Genomic DNA, 18,004 nt, shown 5'->3' on the forward strand with positions numbered 1-18,004 from the left:
AGATCTTGAACATTTTCTTTCATTCTCTTAGAACCTCACTTTCTTCACACTTGAAATTAGGAAACAGGGTCATTGTGATGCTTAACTGACCTACAACATGCTAACCTCTTAAGACTACAGTGCCTATGAGATGGAAAATGCTCATGAAATGGTAGCCACCATTATTATTATTCACTGTGTGACCTTTGGCAAGTTATGTACACTCTCTGGTCCTTCCTATTTCACCTGTAAATATGTCTCCACCTCAGGGGGTAGTTGTGAGGATTCAAGGAGTTAATAAATGTCAGTTGCTTAGAACAGAGCCTGACATATAGCAAGCACTTAACAAATGGCAGCTAGTTATTATTCTTACCTTAATTAGATGTGTTTAATCCAAATGACTGTTTAATACCCAATTGAGATTGACAACACCAAGATGGACTGCTTAAGAGATGGGAAAGGTAATTTGGGAGCAGGTGAAGTGTCTGGCATGGGAGTGGGAGGTTAGGAGCCAGAAGGCAACTGGAGAGATTCTAGAAGTGAGGGCACAAAGACATGCTTAGGTTGAGGAAGAAAGAGGCAGAGATGGAAGGACTCCAAAGCCTTGATTCACCTCATCCCTAGAGACCAAACACAGCTGACAGATCCTTTTATCAGGTCTCTGTTCTCCTCAGCCTCTCATCTGTCTATCAAGGTACTGCATTTGGGGAATGAAGAAGGCAGGGTCAGGAAGCTGATTTCACAATGATCCCTGCAGAAGGCTAGAGATTGCTTTCTGGGCCTGGGCCCAGGACTAGCAGTGTGTGGCAAACACCTGTGCCTGGGAGGGGGCAGTGGGATTTTATGCTGCATATGTCTGTGTGCAGCTCAAAGGAAGCAACAGCTGTCACTGTCACACTGGCAACATTCCTGTGGTGGCCTGCGTAGCCATTGGGCACAGAAGCCCCCAAAGCTCCTTTCCTCTCACATTAGTTCCTCTCTTTGGCTATAGGACCACTCATTAGTTCTGTTGGCCTGTTAAGCTTACATGGCCCAACCTCATGGCCCAGGCAGTGGTAATGGAGTAGATGACCCAGGACTGGGTAGTACAGGACCTGGGGCTTTGGGCCTGAGTCTGGTGAGGTTGGTCAGATTAAGTCTTGGAGATTTTTGTTTTATTGTTAAGAAACCTGTATAAGCTACATACATATGTATACTCATTCTTCAGAATGAGTGTTACAGAAATTCTCTTACCTTTTTCTTCTAATATTTATCTCTACATTTCTAGTGATATGCCAGTTCTGCTATTTCTTGACTTTTCTGTTTTAAATATCAGTGTGTGTATATGTGTATGAAAGATATGTATAATTTGTCTTTTAAATGCTAAATATGGATCTCAATGCTTAAAATTAAAACAGAAGCCTTCTGCTCAACCCTAGAGCCTCACTCTTTAGACTTAAATATTTTCAAATCTCTTAGCTGTTTTTTCTGATATTTACCCCCACAGTTCAAAATGGCATGCCAATGCTATTTCTTGATTTTTTTCTGTTTTAAATATCTATTGACTTTATTAGAGGCAGATTTGCTCTCTTACTATCAGCAGCACTGTATGTGTACACATACTTCCCCTCCCTTCATACATCCAATATTGGCATATCACAACTTCTGACTTTAAGAGTATTCCTTTTTTACATCATTAGGACTATAAATATTGTTCACAGCTGAGTCATGTAGAATACTGGATTACATTTTCTTCCTTGGTCAACTTGTTTTCTTGGAGTTAATATTTGCCTCTTTTTTCTATTTGCTTAGTTTTCTAGGACTTTTTGCTAATGCATCTCCAATTTCCCCATCAGAGCTGTAAACACTAAGGGCAATGCACAGATAATTAAGATAAAATCCCTGTCCTCAGGTAGCCTACAGTTTCAAGGATTTAATTTATACAGATGTCTTACCAGAACGCTTGGGCTCCTTTCAGGGACTTTGATCTAGGCTATGTCTTTGATCCCACACTCCAGGCAGGCCTATCTCTTTCCATCTCTCTCAGCTGAATTTGGATTCACACAGTGAATTTGGATTCACAGTCCTCCGGAGAGCAAATGTGGTTTTAGTCTGCATTAACAGAAACAGAGCTTCCAGGTCAGGAGGGCTGATACTTCTATTTGATTGTGTTGATAAACTCTATTTGGGTATTGGGTTCAGTTGCAAGGGACACAGAAAAATAGGAACTCATCTGAATATGAAGAACCAGGATAGAAGAGAGAACTAGAAACCACATCCTATGAAATAATTGAAAAAACTGGGAGTATTTGGCTTCTTAGAAGAGTAGTCTACACATAGCTATCTCCATTTTTCTTCCTTCACATTCCCTTTTAAATTGGCTTCAGTCTGGTTTCTGCCCCCAGTGATCCCCTGAAACTGCTCTCACCATGATGGGACTGCCAGCATGTTTCTGTCTGAATCCTTATCTGCTGACCACTCCTTCATCTTGGAAACTCTCTCCTCCCCTAATTTTCAGAAAAAAAAGAGCCACTCTCTTCTGTTTCTCCTCTAATCTTTTAAGCTACTCCCCTATCTTCATCAGACTCTCTTCCTCCACCTTCCCCTTAAATGTTAGTGATTTCCAGGGATCCACTGTTGGTTCTTTTCTCTCTGTGCTCACTCTCCCTAAGCAATAGCATCCACTTCTTTGGCTTTCACTATTGCTTTATCAGTCAGGGTGAGCTACATTATGCTGTGATAACACACAACTCCTAAACATCTGAGGCTTAGCACAACAGTTATTTCTTGCTCACCATACATGTCTGAAACAGGTCAGCAGGGATCATCTGCTCATGATAGTCACCAAGAGACCCAGGCTAGTGGAGGACAGGAGCTTCTCAATACTGTTTCCATAGTCAACAGCAGAGGGAAGAGAATGGCAAATCATATACCAACTCTTAGAGCTTCTCCCCAAAAATGATCCATGTGACTTCAACTCACATTTCATTGGTCAAAGTAAGTCATATGGTCATGCTTATCTTCAAAGGGTGGGGGAAAGTACAGTCCTACCATGTTTCTAATGATTAACCCTATCCCTTGGTGATTTGTCTCTAGCCCAGATCTTCCTTCTGAGCTCAGACCATTATATCCAACTGGCTCCTGGACATTTATACCTACCTGACCCACATATACTTCAAAGTCAATATGGCCAAAAACTTTTTTTTATATTTATTTTTTTAAATGATTGTTTTATTTATTTTTGAGAGAGAGAGAGAGGGAGACAGAGAATATGAAGCAGACTCTGTGCTGACAGCAGAGAAGACAGCCCTCTAATGCAGGGCTTGAACTCATGAACCATGAGATCATGACCCAAGCCACAGTTGGTTGCTTAACCAACTAAGCCACCCAGGTGCCCCATTATGGCCAAAAACTTAATTCATCTTTTGCACCCCCAAATCTACCTCTCCTCCTGATTTCCCTTCTTTAATGAAAGAAACTACTATTCATCCTGACACTCAAGCCAGAAACCTGGTAGTCATCCTGGACCCCTCCCTCTCCCTCATTCCCTACCCCCATAAGTTATCTTGTTGGTTCTACCTCCTTGACATCTCTTCTCATCCACCCCTTCTCTCCACTTCTTAATTGTGCTGCTACTGCCTTAGTTGAGGTCCCCATCATCTCTCACTAAGATTATTGCAATAGTTTCCTAACTGGTCTCCCTACCTTCAGTCTTGATGCCTACACTGCATCATCCATACTTTCAGACACAGTCTGTAAAGTTAGCCACAGAAGTGATGATAAGTGATCTTTTAAAAAGCAATTATTTAAAACTCATTAAAAGCTTTCAGTTCCCTATAAGATGAAGTCCACATCCTCCTCAGCATCCGGAACATATCATAATATGGGCATGGCCTTCCTCTGCAGCCTCACCTCCTATTACATCTCCCTTTGCAGACTCTAATTATGCTAAACTACCTACAGTGTCTGAACCCAGCACTATTTCACACCTCCAGACCTTTATACCTACTGATTCCTTTGCTTGAAATACACTTATCCCTGCCCTATTCCACCTAGTGAACTTCTACTAATTTTTTCCAAGCCCCAATTCAAGCTTCTCCCACATGGAGATGTTTTCATGTCCCCAGCATTCAAAACAGTTGATCACTCCTCCCTCTATGCTAACACTGTACCAAGCACATACTACTTACTTATCACAGTGGCTTATAATGATTGATTCACATTGTTGTCTCTCCTTCTTCTTAAAGATAGCAATCTTATCTTCATCATCTGTAGCCCCTCCCCCCCATCACAGCGCCAGATAGTCAGAAGACGTTCAGAAAGTGATCATTGCACGAACAAATGAATGGGAAGACCTGATTCAGGGAAGTTTACAAATAACTTCAGGACTATCAAAGGGGATAGGAAGCTGATTATAGAGCTAGTAGGAGCCATGAGTAAAGCCACAGAGAGGGCATTAGCTCAAAAGAAGGAAGAACTTCTTTTACTGTTAGAGTTGTCTGAAGATATGGGCCGCTCTGGGAGAGAGTAAGAGCCCTGTGACAATAGTGCTTGGCAGTGATGTTGGAATGGAAATTCCAATAGCAGACAGGGAAGTGTCGTGATGACTCTCACAGTCACTTCCATTCTGGAGTGGTCATAAACCTGCCTCTTCTGCTCATGTAATTGATATGGATCACCTAGGCTCCTTAAGAGCTGCCCCTGCATTAGGAACACCACTTTTCACTAACCAGGCTGCTCCTGGCCAAGCCAGGCCCACCCAGCCATTGGCCTTTGAGCAGATGGCCTAGGAAGCTTGGATGTGTGAGGTCCTTCTGGAACTGCAGTGGCTTTAAGTTCTTACCCACCTCTCATCCATCTCACCTGCCTTTCTTCCAGGCTAGTTCAGGCCACTTTGACCCATGACTGCTCATTCTCTGAAGCAGGAAAGCTGTTGCTTATTTTTATAGCCACTTAAGTAAAGCCATATTATCCACCTGGATTTGCCCTGTCATGCCTCTAATCCCAGTCTGACTCTGCCAATCCCAGTGACTACAGCTGTCTCCAGAGTTATGTCCATGATCTCCTTCCCCCAAACTGGAGACTGACTTTGACCTTATCCTTTTCTGATCCAATTCTTTGAAAGCCCAGAATCAGGAATAGGAGCACATGGCTCTTTTCAGACTCTGCCCAAGGAGGTACCTCACACAATTCTAAGTGTGCTGATGGATGTGGTGCAAAGAGGCAAGGGGTTAGTTGTCAGAGTACCCATTTTAATCTTGGCTTTGTAGTTGATTGCCTGCATGCCTCTGACTTCCTAAGCCAATCCCTTTTACTGGGCCTCAGTTTCCCCTTAGGTAAAATCTGGGGGTAGGGTGGTTACTTGTTTGCAGTGGACAGTGGATTTCATCCCCAAGTCCAGCCCAGATTGCTGCTCTGTCTCCATGGGCTCTGCAGCGGCAGCTCCTGGCCAAGGGTCCCAGAAGTACATTAAGAAAACAAGCAACCATAAAAAGAAGGTCTGTAGGGAGGATTTGGATGGGGAAACAGGCCCTAGGGACATTAGCAAGTTGGAACCCAGGAAGGAAATTGCCGACTTTCTGGTTGGCAAGAACAGAAGCTCTCCTCTCTGGATGGTTTTCCAGCTCTTAAACCAAGGAGTCCAGGATGCCTCCTCTTTTTAAACCCTCTGGCCTTGAGTCTTGACTTTGGTCTGTGTGCCTACCTACTCACTTTTGTGCATTCACACAGCACCCTGGGGGCCAGGAGAAGTCAGATACGTCTTTCCAAAGGAGCATAGTGATGAGAAGGCCCTGGCCAGGGCTGCAAGCCAGGAAGCAGGAAGGTAAGGCTTTCCAGGTTCTCCTGGTCCTCCCTAAACTGGCCGCTCCAGAGCCCAGAAGGGGTTGGGATCCCCCTCATCTTTCCCGCTCCCATTTCAAGAGTTCTTTAGCAACCCAGCTGGGAGGAGGGGCAGGATAGCCTTCCCAGCTTCCTTTTTGGGTTAATTGGTGTTCCCTCTAGTTACCCCCTGCTTCCTTCCCCTCCCAGTTCCCATAGCAACTTGGCTGCAACAGCCAGAACTTGAGTGAGCCCAGCGGTGGCCTGACTGAGGTGGGAAAGGGGGATTCTTTAGGAAAAGGAGGGCACTTTCAGGTCAGGTATTCCAACCCCACCCATCCTCTGCTGCTACCTAGAGGTTAAGCTCAGAGGACAGGACATGATGAAAAAGGCTTTTCTGCCAGGGCTGGAGTCTGAAGAGCCTGAAAGCCCAGAGCCAGGCTGGTTCTCTCTTCCCCTGCCCATGCCCTTGTGTGCCCTGCCCCTGCATATGGAATTTGCAGTTATTGGTAGGATTGTCCAGTCATTGGTAGGCTATTGGTAGGATAATCCTGGAGTTGGAGTCAAGAAACCAGATTCAAATTTTCTCCCTCTGCCAGTATTTTATGTGACTATAAACAAGTCATTCCCCTTTTCCTGGGCCTCAGTTTCTTCATCTATGAAATGCAAGTAGAGGGGCTAAACTGATAGTTCCCTGCATATTAAAATTACATAGGGTATTTTGAAAAACTACATGTGTGTGGGTCCCACCCACAAGGAATCTGACTTAGTTGGTCTGGAGTGAATTTTTTAAAGACTCTCCGAGTGATTCTAACATGCAGCCAGCGTTGAGAGACTAGAGCAAAAGACCTCCAAGGGTCTCCCAACTGACTGTTGTCTGGTTCTGAGACATTTCTTCCTTTTCCTTACATGCCCCACCTCCAGCAAGCCCCACAGCTTCCCTAACCCTGGATGTCTTGGCTCTTCCCCATCCTTATGGATGAGTATTGAGGCTGCCCCCGTGACTGCCCAAACAACCCGGTGGCCTCTGGCTCAGTCCTCACACTGATGAGTCAGGGCAAGCTACTTAGGCCCGGTGAGGGGAAAGGGCTGCAGAAACTGAGGCAGGCTTGCTGCCCAGGTGGTAGCCCTGAGAGCCAGACTTTTTGCTGGAGAAGGACCCCAGACCACCTCTGAAGCAGGTGAGTCAGCAGTGGCCTCAGCTGGCCCTCTGTGAGGCCAAGAAATTGGATTACCTCTCAGCTCCTGTTTGCTCTTCCTCCATTCCCCTCATTAGTTCCTTGCCTGTTCCTGCCTAACCACCCACAGACCTGGTGTCCTCCTCAGGCAATCTGCTCACCCACTTGTTGCCATGGTGACCCAGGCTTGGGGTATGGGGCTTGAGGGAGGGTCTTCTAATTAATTAGAAAGACCACACTCCCACTGTCAGGCCACCCCTCTCCCAACCCCTGCCTCCCCCTCTCCCTCCCAGAGCATACAGGTGAGTGCCCAGCCACCATAGCCTGTTATTAGGCTAATCACAGTTGCCTGGGAGGAGGGCTGAAACTCCAATTGGGCCTCCTCACCTAGGAACAGAAATATTTTTTTTTTAAATATAATTTATTGTCAAATTGGTTTCCATACAACACCCAGTGCTCATCCCAACAAGTGCCCTCCTCCCTGCCCATCACCCACTTTCCCCTCTCCCCCACCCCACCCCCATCTACCCTCAGTTTGTTCTCAGTCCTTAAGAGTCTCTTATGGTTTGCCTCCCTCCCTCTCTGTAACTTGTTTCCCCTTCCCCTCCTCCATGGTCTTCTCTTAAGTTTCTCAAGATCCACATATGAGTGAAATCATATGGTATCTGTCTTTCTCTGCCTGGCTTATTTCACTTAGCATAATACCCTCCAGTTAGGAGCAGAAATATTGAGCTGAAAGAGCCCAGGGAGAATCCTACAGAGACAGAGACCTCTGTACTCAGTCGGTGGAAGAAGGGGCAATTGCACATACTTTGGGGTGAGGATTGAGGAGGATCCTGGGTCCAAGCTGCTGAGATTGGGGCAATGGCTATGGGCAGAGCCTCACCTTTGCACTTGGTCCCAAAGATGGAGGGTGTTCTCTGAGGCACTAGGGCCCTTGGCTGTGGGGATTTCCTTTTCTTTCTTGCCTTGCATTTGTTTATTTTACCCTCCTTCTGCTTTCTTGTATCCCCATCTTCCTTACCCAACTTTATTCCCCTTCTCTCTCTTACCCTCATCTTTTTTTTTTAATTTTTTTTTTTAATGTTTACTTATTTTTGAGAGAGAGAGAGACAGACCACAAGTGGGGAAGGAGCAGAGAGAGAGGGAGACACAGAATCTGAATTGGGCTCGAGCCTCTGAGCTGTGAACACAGAGCTCAATGCGGGGCTCGAACTCACGAACCGCAAGATCATGACCTGAGCCAAAGTTGGCGCTTAACCAACTGAGCCACCCAGGCGCCCCTCTCTTACCCTCATCTTTGTTACTTCATCTTTCTTACCCCTCCTCTTCACAGCCCCCTCTCTTATGTCCCCACCCTCTTATCCCCATGCTCTTTCTTATGTTTCATTTTCTCTCACCCTTATTGCATCCCTTTACCTCTCTTACCCTCCATCTCTTATTCCTCTGCTGTTTCTCCCCAGGCATACCCCCATCACCACCATTTCTTACTCTCCAACTACCCACTCTTTCTTACCCTCTCTTTCTTACACACTCCTGCCTTGTACCCCCTTACCTCACTGCCACTCTCTTATATCCCTTAACCCGCACTCTTACCCCTCCACCTCTCTCTTACCCTGCCTCTTACCTGCACTTGATCTTTTACATCCTTATTTCACTCCCTTCTCATTCCTTTGCACGTAACTTTCACCCCCAAAATTTCACTTTTAGGGGTTTATACAGATAAAATTTAGCACAGGGGCGCCTGGGTGGCGCAGTCGGTTAAGCGTCCGACTTCAGCCAGGTCACGATCTCGCGGTCTGTGAGTTCGAGCCCCGCGTCGGGCTCTGGGCTGATGGCTCAGAGCCTGGAGCCTGTTTCCGATGCTGTGTCTCCCTCTCTCTCTGCCCCTCCCCCGTTCATGCTCTGTCTCTCTCTGTCCCAAAAAATAAATAAACGTTGAAAAAAAAATGTTAAAATAAAATTTAGCACAGGTGTGCAAGAGACATGTGTACAAAGCATTGTTTATAACAATAAAAACTTGGAAATAAATGTCCATCCACAGGAGGTTGGCACCCTTCCCACTCATGCATTTACTTACCTCCATATTTCCACTTAAGCTGTTGCCTCAGCCTGGAATGCCCTTTTGTCTCACCTCTACCGATCCCATCTAAAATCCTACTTTGAGGGGCACCTGGGTGGCTCAGTCAGTTAAGTGTCTGACTTCGGCTCAGGTCATGATCTCACAGTTTGTGAGTTCAAGCCCCGCATCGGGCTCTGTGCTGACAGCTCAGTTGCTTCAGATTCTGTGTCTCCCTCTCTCTCTGCCCCTGCCCTGCTTGTGCTTTGTATATCTCTCAAAAATAAATAAACATTGAATTTTTTTTTAAATCCTACTTTCAGTTCTAGGTCAGCTGTTATCTTCTCACTGATTGCTTTCCCAACTTTTCTATTTGATTCCCTCCAATGACCAGTGGTTTACCTCTCCTACAGTATAGATCATATGCCATAGATTCAAATTAGATGCATCCACCGATGAAACTGGAATTTCTTTGAGAGTAGGGACATGTCCTCATTGACTTGTCCCGTTCATTCAATAAACAGACCTTTTTATGTATATTGTGCTGCAGACACAGTGGTCAATAAGTACACAATGGTCAATAAGACAAACTCATGTCTGCTCTCATGCATCTCACATTTTAGTGAAGTTGGCTGAGAAAAAAAAAACAAGGATGCAGACAAAATCATACTTGTGGTGAAGAAACAGTTAAGAAAAAGAGGGAATAATGAGAAGGCATCTTCTAGCTAGAGGGGTTAGGGAGACACTCTTTGAGGAGGTGACATTTGAACTGAGGCCTGAAAGATGAGAAGGACCTAGTCATGCCAAAAGTGGTAGGAAGAACATTCCAGGCCAAGAGAACAGTATGAGCCAAGGCCCCAAGGTGGAAAGAAGTAGGACATGTTCAAGGAAAAGAAAGAAAACCTATGCATGTGGAGCATAACGAGCTTGAAGGGAGAGATAGGAAATGAGGTTGGAAAGCCAGATGGGAGCCAAGTTTTGCAGGGGCTTGAAGTCTGTGGTCAAAAGTTTGGATTTTATTCTAAATGCATTGAAGGGTTTGAAGCAAGGGAGTAATATGATCTGGTGACATTTTGAGATCACTCTTACTCCTGTGTGAACAGTGGATTGGAAAAATAAAGAGTAGAGGTGGGGAGGCCACACAGGAGACTGTTGTACAGGTGACAGACAACAGTGACCTGCACAAAGTTTTGGACGTGGAGTAAGAATGGGCATGTCTGCATCCCCAAAGGCAAGGGAATTAAAAGCAAAAATGAATTACTGGGACCTTATGAAGATAAAAAACTTCTGCACAGCAAAGGAAACAACCAACAAAACTAAAAGGCAACCAACAGAATGGGAAAAGATATTTGCAAATGACCTATCGGACAAAGGGCTAGTATCCAAAATCTATAAAGAGCTCACCAAACTCCACACCCGAAAAACAAATAACCCAGTGAAGAAATGGGCAGAAAACATGAATAGACACTTCTCTAAAGAAGACATCCGGATGGCCAACAGGCACATGAAAAGATGTTCAGCGTCGCTCCTTATCAGGGAAATACAAATCAAAACCACACTCAGGTATCACCTCACGCCAGTCAGAGTGGCCAAAATGAACAAATCAGGAGACTATAGATGCTGGAGAGGATGTGGAGAAACGGGAACCCTCTTGCACTGTTGGTGGGAATGCAAATTGGTGCAGCCACTCTGGAAAGCAGTGTGGAGGTTCCTCAGAAAATTAAAAATAGACCTACCCTATGACCCAGCAATAGCACTGCTAGGAATTTATCCAAGGGATACAGGAGTACTGATGCATAGGGCCACTTGTGCCCCAATGTTTATAGCAGCACTCTCAACAATAGCCAAATTATGGAAAGAGCCTAAATGTCCATCAACTGATGAATGGATAAAGAAATTGTGGTTTATATGCACAATGGAATACTACGTGGCAATGAGAAAGAATGAAATATGGCCCTTTGTAGCAACATGGATGGAACTGGAGAATGTTATGCTAAGTGAAATAAGCCATACAGAGAAAGACAGATACCATATGTTTTCACTCTTATGTGGATCCTGAGAAACTTAACAGAAACCCATGGGGGAGGGGAAGGAAAAAAAATGAGGTTAGAGTGGGAGAGAGCCAAAGCATAAGAGACTCTTAAAAACTGAGAACAAACTGAGGGTTGATGGGGGGTGGGAGGGAGGGGAGGGTGGGTGATGGGTATTGAGGAGGGCACCTTTTGGGATGAGCACTGGGTGTTGTATGGAAACCAATTTGACAATAAATTTCATATATTGAAAAAAAATAAAGTTCAAAAGCCAAAATAAAAAAAAATAAAAATAAAAAAATAAAAATAAAAAAAGAATGGGCATGTCTGCATGTGGGGATGCAGGGAAAGAGAGGAATAAAGGCTGACACCTAGGTTTCTGGCTTGAATACCTGGGTAGATGGCCATGGAACTTCATTGAAATGGTCAAAACTTGGGAGTGAGGGGTAAAAAAAATGCAAGAACTTCATGTTAAGACTTAGAACATGTTAAATGTGAGATGCCAGCAAGTTATCAAAGTATCAAACAACACTTTGGGGTGCCTGAGTGGCTCAATCAGTTAAGCGCCCAACTTTGGCTCAGGTCATGATCTTGCAGTCCGTGAGTTGGAGCCCCACGTCTGGCTCTGTGCTGACAGCCCAGAGCCTGGAGCGTGCTTCAGATTCTATGTCTCCTTCTCTCTCTGCCCCTCCCCCACCCATGCTTTGTCTCTCAAAAATGAATAAATGTTAAAAAACATTTTTTTAAGTATCAAACAACACTTTGTTTCTCAGGGGGTCAATTTGCTACTATAACCCACTACTACCTACCACCGCCACCCATCACCACCCTCTGCTTTAGAAAAGGCTGTTGTGGGGACACATTGTGAAAGTCCATATCCATGGTAAAGTTATTTGTATTTCCCTGTAAATGTTTAAAGCTCGTGTAAGAAGCACTGACCGTGTTGCGCATAGTGTGATTGAAAGGCTTCCGCCAGCAGAATGACCAGGACCCTTGTTCAAAATGCAGAGTCCTAATCCCACCTTAGTCTTCTTGAAGATGAATTGGAGGAAGTCATCTGCATATTGAACAAGTGCCCCAGGAGTTTCTGAGGTCCATTGAAATCAAAGAACCATTGCTATGAGAAGCAATCATGAGAAGGTGCCCCTGAAGATATGAGGAGGATGTGGGCAGGGTAACCCCATCCATGAGAGCTGCCTGGGCATACTGTTAAAATGCAAGTGCTGAAGTGGTGGGGTCCGGGATTCTGCACTTCTCACAAGATCCTAGGTGATGGTGATGCTGCTGGTCCAGGTCCACACTTCCAGTAGCAAAAAGCTATATCAGTGGTTCTCAATGGGAGATGATTTTGCGTGATCCCCAGGGGACATTTGACAATGGCCAGATATATTTTTTGGTTGTCACAAAACTGGGGGGGATTAACTGACAACTACTGGGTAGCGTCAAGGAATGCTGCTCAATATCCTATTATGCACAGGATAGCCCCCCTCAAAAAAGTATCCAGTCCATGGGTGTTTACCCAAAGAAAATGAAAACACTAATTTGAAAAAGTATATGCATCTGTATGTTTATTGCAGCACTGTTTACAATAGCCAAGGTATAGAAGCAGCTTAAGTGTCTATCGATAGATAAATGGATAAAGAAGACAGGTGTGTGTGTGTGTGTGTGTGTGTGTGTGTGTGTGTGTGTGTAATATAAAAGAATGAAAATAAAAGTCATAAGGGGCACCTGGGTGGCTCAGTTGGTTAAGCATCTGACTTCAGCTCAAGTCATGATCTCACAGTTCATGGGTTCAAGCCCCGCATTGGGCTCTGTGCTGACAGCTCAGAGCCTGGAGCCTGCTTTGGATTCTGTGTCTCCCTCTCTCTGCCCTTCCCCTGCTCATGCTCGCTCTCTCTCTCTCTCTCTCTCTCTCTCAAAAATGAATAAATATTAAAAGAATGAGATTGTGCCATTTGAGACAACATGGATGGACCTAGAATGTACTATGCTAAGTGAAATCAGAGTGAGACAAATACCACATTCATTTTCACTTATATGTAGAATATAAAAAACAAAACAAATGAATAAACAAATGAACAGCAATATCAGACCTAGAAATACAGAGAACAAACTGATGGTTGCCACAGCAGAGGGAATGAAGAGACAGGTAAAATGAGTGAATGGGAGTGGGAGATACAGGCTTCCAGTTGTGGAACGAATAAGTCACAGGAATGAAAGGCACAGCACAGGGAGTAAAGTCAATGGTATTATACTAGTGTTGTATGGTGATGGATGGGAACTACAGTTGTGGTGATAGAGCATAGAGTTGTTGAGGTACTAAGTTGTACACCTGAAACTAATGTAACATGGTATGCCAACTATACTTCAATTGAATTAATCAATTAATTAATTATAAAATATTTTAGAATTGTCCAGTCCAAAGTGTCAGTAGTGTCACTGTTGAAAAACTCTGGGCTTATTGATAGCCAAACAGTATACAGCAGGGAACCTTTCCTAGCTAGGACCCAGTGCCTGGTAGGAATGGGATAGATGAGGAACAGGAAGTATACTGTGGAATGAAACTGCAAAGCAAGGTTTCCGAAAGAAAGGTGGCATCTGCTTCACACCAGGGCTGAAGCCAACAGGACAGAGCATGGATTAACTAGGGCTTGAAAGCACATGTGGTGCCTGGTAAGGCAGATTCTGTTTATTTAAAATAACCCCTCACATTTGTATCGCACTTTAGAGTTTACAAAACATTTTCATATGTGTCATATTATTTGATGCACATAACACCCTAATGAGGTAGAGGAAGGATTATTCTGTCCATCTCTTTCTTGAATTTAGAAACTTAACACCATCAGCCAAAGGAATGTTTGCTGAATTGGACAGAAACAAAATTTACCTCACTGTCAGTGACTTCAGACAAGCCAGGATAGCTCCTTGGCTTGACTACAAGAGCAGGGTTGGATGGGATGATTGGTAATGCCCTTTCCAGCTCTGACACAGGAGTAGTTTTGTGATTTTACCAATGAGAAAATTGTAAGTCTTGGAGGCCTGCAGATTAGGGGACTTGGGAATTTGGACTATGAGATGAGAGATTTTAATGTAGCATGTAGTGGTCTTGACCCAAACCCTTCTTCTCCACACCTTGGATCCTGGGGATGTGTGGGTGGGCAATTACACTCCTCCTTCATCCCTTTCCTTTGAGGTAGGAAGAGGCTGGTGCCTGGGCTGACACTCTTTCCTCTCCCCACAGGCTGTCTACAAGGCCTGGCTGTGCTCAGAATACTTCAGCGTGACCCAGCAGGAATGCCAGCGCTGGGTGCCCTGCAAGCAATACTGCCTGGAGGTGCAGACCCGGTGCCCCTTTATACTCCCTGACAATGAGGAAATGGTGTACGGAGGGCTTCCTGGCTTTATCTGTACAGGTAAAGGCAGAAAACTGGGAAGGAGGGAGAAGGCCAGGGGCCTAGGGCAGGTACCAGGTTGGGGGTGTGGGAGCAGGGAGGACAACAGGGAAGTCAGATTAGAAGGTTAGTGCCTTGAAGACTTGACAGTGAGGTCCCCAGGTTGGGATAGGGTCAAGAGGAATAGACAGAGCACAGGGGCCATCTCTGTCAACAATGTGCCCTGGCCAAGGAGTCATCCCAGAGAAACCGTCTCAGGTCCCTGGGAGAGAAGTGTCCGGAAAGGGTAGGTGCTGAGGGGTCAGGGGAAAAGAGTCTTGGGCAGGGCTACCAGAGCAGTCCCAGCTTTGAAAATCTCCTCTCTAGGAAAACCATCTGTCCCCTTAGCACCCCACCACACACCTTCCTTATCCATTGGCAGGGTTGCTGGATACTTCGCCAAAGCGGCCGGAAACCAAGTGCTGTGACGTGCAGTGGGTCTCCTGTGAGTCGGAGAAGAAGAAGTTCAAGGAGACTGAGGCCCCCAAAACCCACCACCAGCAATTCCACCACTCCTATTTCCACCACTACCACCAACAGTACCACCACTACCATCCCCGCCATGACCCTCCAGGCCACATCAGCCACAAGCCCTCCATGCTGCCGGTCTCTGGGGGCTCCCGCCTCAGCCCCAGCAGGATCCGGCTGTATGTCCTTGTTCTCATGCTCCTCCATACCATGGTGTCCTTCTCCAGTAGCCAGGGTGGTGGAGGACTGGGGCTGGAGGCACTGCCTACCCTAGATGAGGGCCTGACTCGGGAAGAGTGACAGCAGGGAGGGAGGACAGACCTCCACCACACACTGACAGCAGCTCCAGCCCCCCAGGGGGAGGGGGAGGGGCTCCTCCCATGGGAGGTATAGGACCAGGTGGGGGGCGGGGGGAAATGGGGGGCCACACATCACCCCCAGCCTACCCCCACCCCAAAAGCAGCTCCGACAGAATGGCCAGAGGGCCCCAGGGAGCTGCAAAACTCATCCGGGAGTAAAAGGCAGGAGCAGCAGATGCCCCCCCTCAGGTCCCCATCTATGGGGCTTAGCAAAAAAAGGGGGGGAGTGGGGGCTAGAAGTACCCACTCCTGCTGAGAACCCTGACCCCAGGGAAGGAGGCTACTCACCCAGCCTTGGCCCTGCAGGGAATGTTGGGGGGCACAGAGGGGAGAAGCTCTTTCCCCCCTCCACATTCCTTTTGTTGCCACGATCCTTAATTCCCTCCTGCCCATACCCCTACAGGCAATGGCAGACGGTGCAGTGGCCCTCCTCCCACTCCAGTGCACCTTGCCCCATGTGGGGCCACCACAGGGAAGTGCCAGGCTGGGAGATGAGGTGCGCACAGTCGCAACTAGGCCGGGGCCCCAGTTAAGCTGTGCCCCACCACTGTAGGCAGTGAGGGGTAGTAATGGGGTACAGAGTGGTGAGAGAGAGTAGAGATAGGGAAGAGGGAGAGGAGAGAACAGGACAGGAGGGGAGAGGAGAGATGAGATGTGGGCAGAGGGTTTAGAGAGATGGCTGAATGGTCTATAGTCACCTGGCTTTGGAAAGAAGGACGATCAGTGTTGAGGCAGGCTCGAGGACACCTCCCCAAATCAGAAAGGGTTGCATAGAGTCCTGTGGGGAAAGAGCACAGGAACCCGGTTGTTGGGCCTCAAAACAGGGAAGTCTGAGAGCACATGGTCAGACTGCCACTGTCTGAAGGGCCATTATCTTACAGAAGGTGCACATACTTCCAAGGGCCATTCTTGCCCTGGAGATCTTGGCCTTGAGGCCAAAGATGTTTCCATTTCTGATCTCCATAGGGAGGAGGGACTTAAGTCCAAGTGGGTCAGGCCTGGCCTGGGTCCCCATACACACTCATTTTGTCCTAGCCCAGGCCTCCATGAAGGAGAACCTGGTGGCATTGCCCCAGGACTTTCCAGAGATGAGACTCCCCCATCCCCACCCTGTCCCCATCCCCAGCCTACCAAAGAGTATTCATCCCTTCCCATCCCTGACCCCATGGGTTACTATCTGAACTGTGGAACAACCAAACTCTTCCTCACCCTGTAGAGGGTCCTCTGATCCAGCCACCCCTGCCTGCCCCTTCCTGAAGAAAGGCCAGAGACAGGCTAGGGGACCCACTGAATAAAGATAATGTGCTATTGTCTCTTGACTGAGACATTTGAGTTATTTAGTCAGGCTAGAGGGCTAGACAAGAAAAGAAGCATCGAGAGACCCTTGGAGGCTGTTAGCCTTGTGCTGATCTCCAGAGAGTCGGAGGCTACATCGCCCGGGACCTCTAAAAGCCAAAAGGAGCAGACAAGAAAGGGCACCAGAACTGTGTTCCTGCAATGGGCCAAGTGGCATTCGGTACCAGAAAGGCTTGTGTCCTAGGCTGTGATGCCAATGAGTTAAGGGGACGAGTGGGCCTAGAGCTGCATTAGGTGAAACCAAGAAGTGGTTGGCAGGGGATAGATGGGAGACCTCCTAGTAGAGAGGGAATCATTTAAGGACCTCTGCTGGGTCCCAGAGAGGCTTTGTGAGACCGGGGAGTCCTTCCCTGCTGGTTTTCTCATTTCTCACAGCCTGTTTCCCTCCCCCAACCCCTGTGCCCCACCCACACACTCCCCTGTTTGGCCCTCAGCACTTCGGGCCTAGCCACATACCCCATCCCTAGAGTGCTCTTTTCAGCTGGGGAGGGGAAGAGGTGCTGGCTCCTTTCCAGAGACGCTTACGTAGATGTGAGAGACCCTAGGTACAGCCTTCTAACTCCTGCATCCTCAGGAGGGGAAAAGGGACTGAGAAGTAAAGGGGACCTTAGGGCCCCAAAGAACGGACCCTTGGAGACTCCCATCCTCTCTTCCCCCTCACCAAGTGCCCAGGAGACCCCTGGCTCAGACCAGCCCAGGGCCTTGCCCAGTGGCAGGGAAAAGGGGCACCGCACTCCACCTCAAAGTCATTTGACTGTCCCTGTCCACCTCACCACCCAGATCTTCCACCACCCCTCCAGCTGCCCCTGCCCTCCGTCACAGGCAGCAGAGCTGGGCAGCTTTCTTATGCCATTTTCTACACTGTGCTTCATGAGTAGAACTCTCTTGCACTAGTTCCTATGACTGAGTCTCCAAGCTGGATTCCTAGTAGCCCCCCCACCCCAACCATCCCTTCCTCCCTCACCTGGCTATGATTCAGTTGTTCCCCTTCCCCTGCCTCTGTGTTTCGGTGAGAGTCTCTGTATGTGTATTGCTTTCTGTTTTGTTGCATTGTAGAGCAGAGGCCTCTCTGTTCTTGTTTAACCCCATAAAGAAATAAATGGTAAGACTTGATGATAACCCTCCCTTTATGGTTTTGTTCTGTGGAGTCAAGCACTGTGAGAGGAAAAAGTCTGTGTTGGAGAAGGGGTAGGACCAAAGGACATTGACCGTGTGCACTGCTCCTTGTTCAAGTCTCAGAAAAAAACAAAAAGAGGAAACTCTGTAACAGGCCATTCAGGTGAGGAATCACAAACTTAAACTTCTGCAGAGATAAGTGAGTGAGGTGAACCACGTTGTCGTGAAG

At 46.9% G+C, this 18,004-nt stretch overlaps 1 protein-coding gene across 1 annotated transcript in view; it reads left to right on the forward strand.

Annotated features, from left to right (window-relative positions):
• The window catches only part of NALF2 (NALCN channel auxiliary factor 2), a 30,421-nt gene extending 12,643 nt beyond the window's left edge, over positions 1 to 17,778 (forward strand). The window contains exons 2-3 of the mRNA XM_023248947.2: positions 14,287 to 14,458; positions 14,859 to 17,778. Coding sequence (XP_023104715.1) covers positions 14,287 to 14,458; positions 14,859 to 15,244 — 558 coding nt within the window. The 3' untranslated portion in view covers positions 15,245 to 17,778. The remainder of the gene's footprint in view (positions 1 to 14,286; positions 14,459 to 14,858) is intronic.
• The last annotated feature ends 226 nt before the right edge of the window (positions 17,779 to 18,004 follow it).

The sequence above is a fragment of the Felis catus genome, chromosome X, assembly GCF_018350175.1.
Source record: "Felis catus isolate Fca126 chromosome X, F.catus_Fca126_mat1.0, whole genome shotgun sequence".
Taxonomy (NCBI): domain Eukaryota; kingdom Metazoa; phylum Chordata; class Mammalia; order Carnivora; family Felidae; genus Felis; species Felis catus.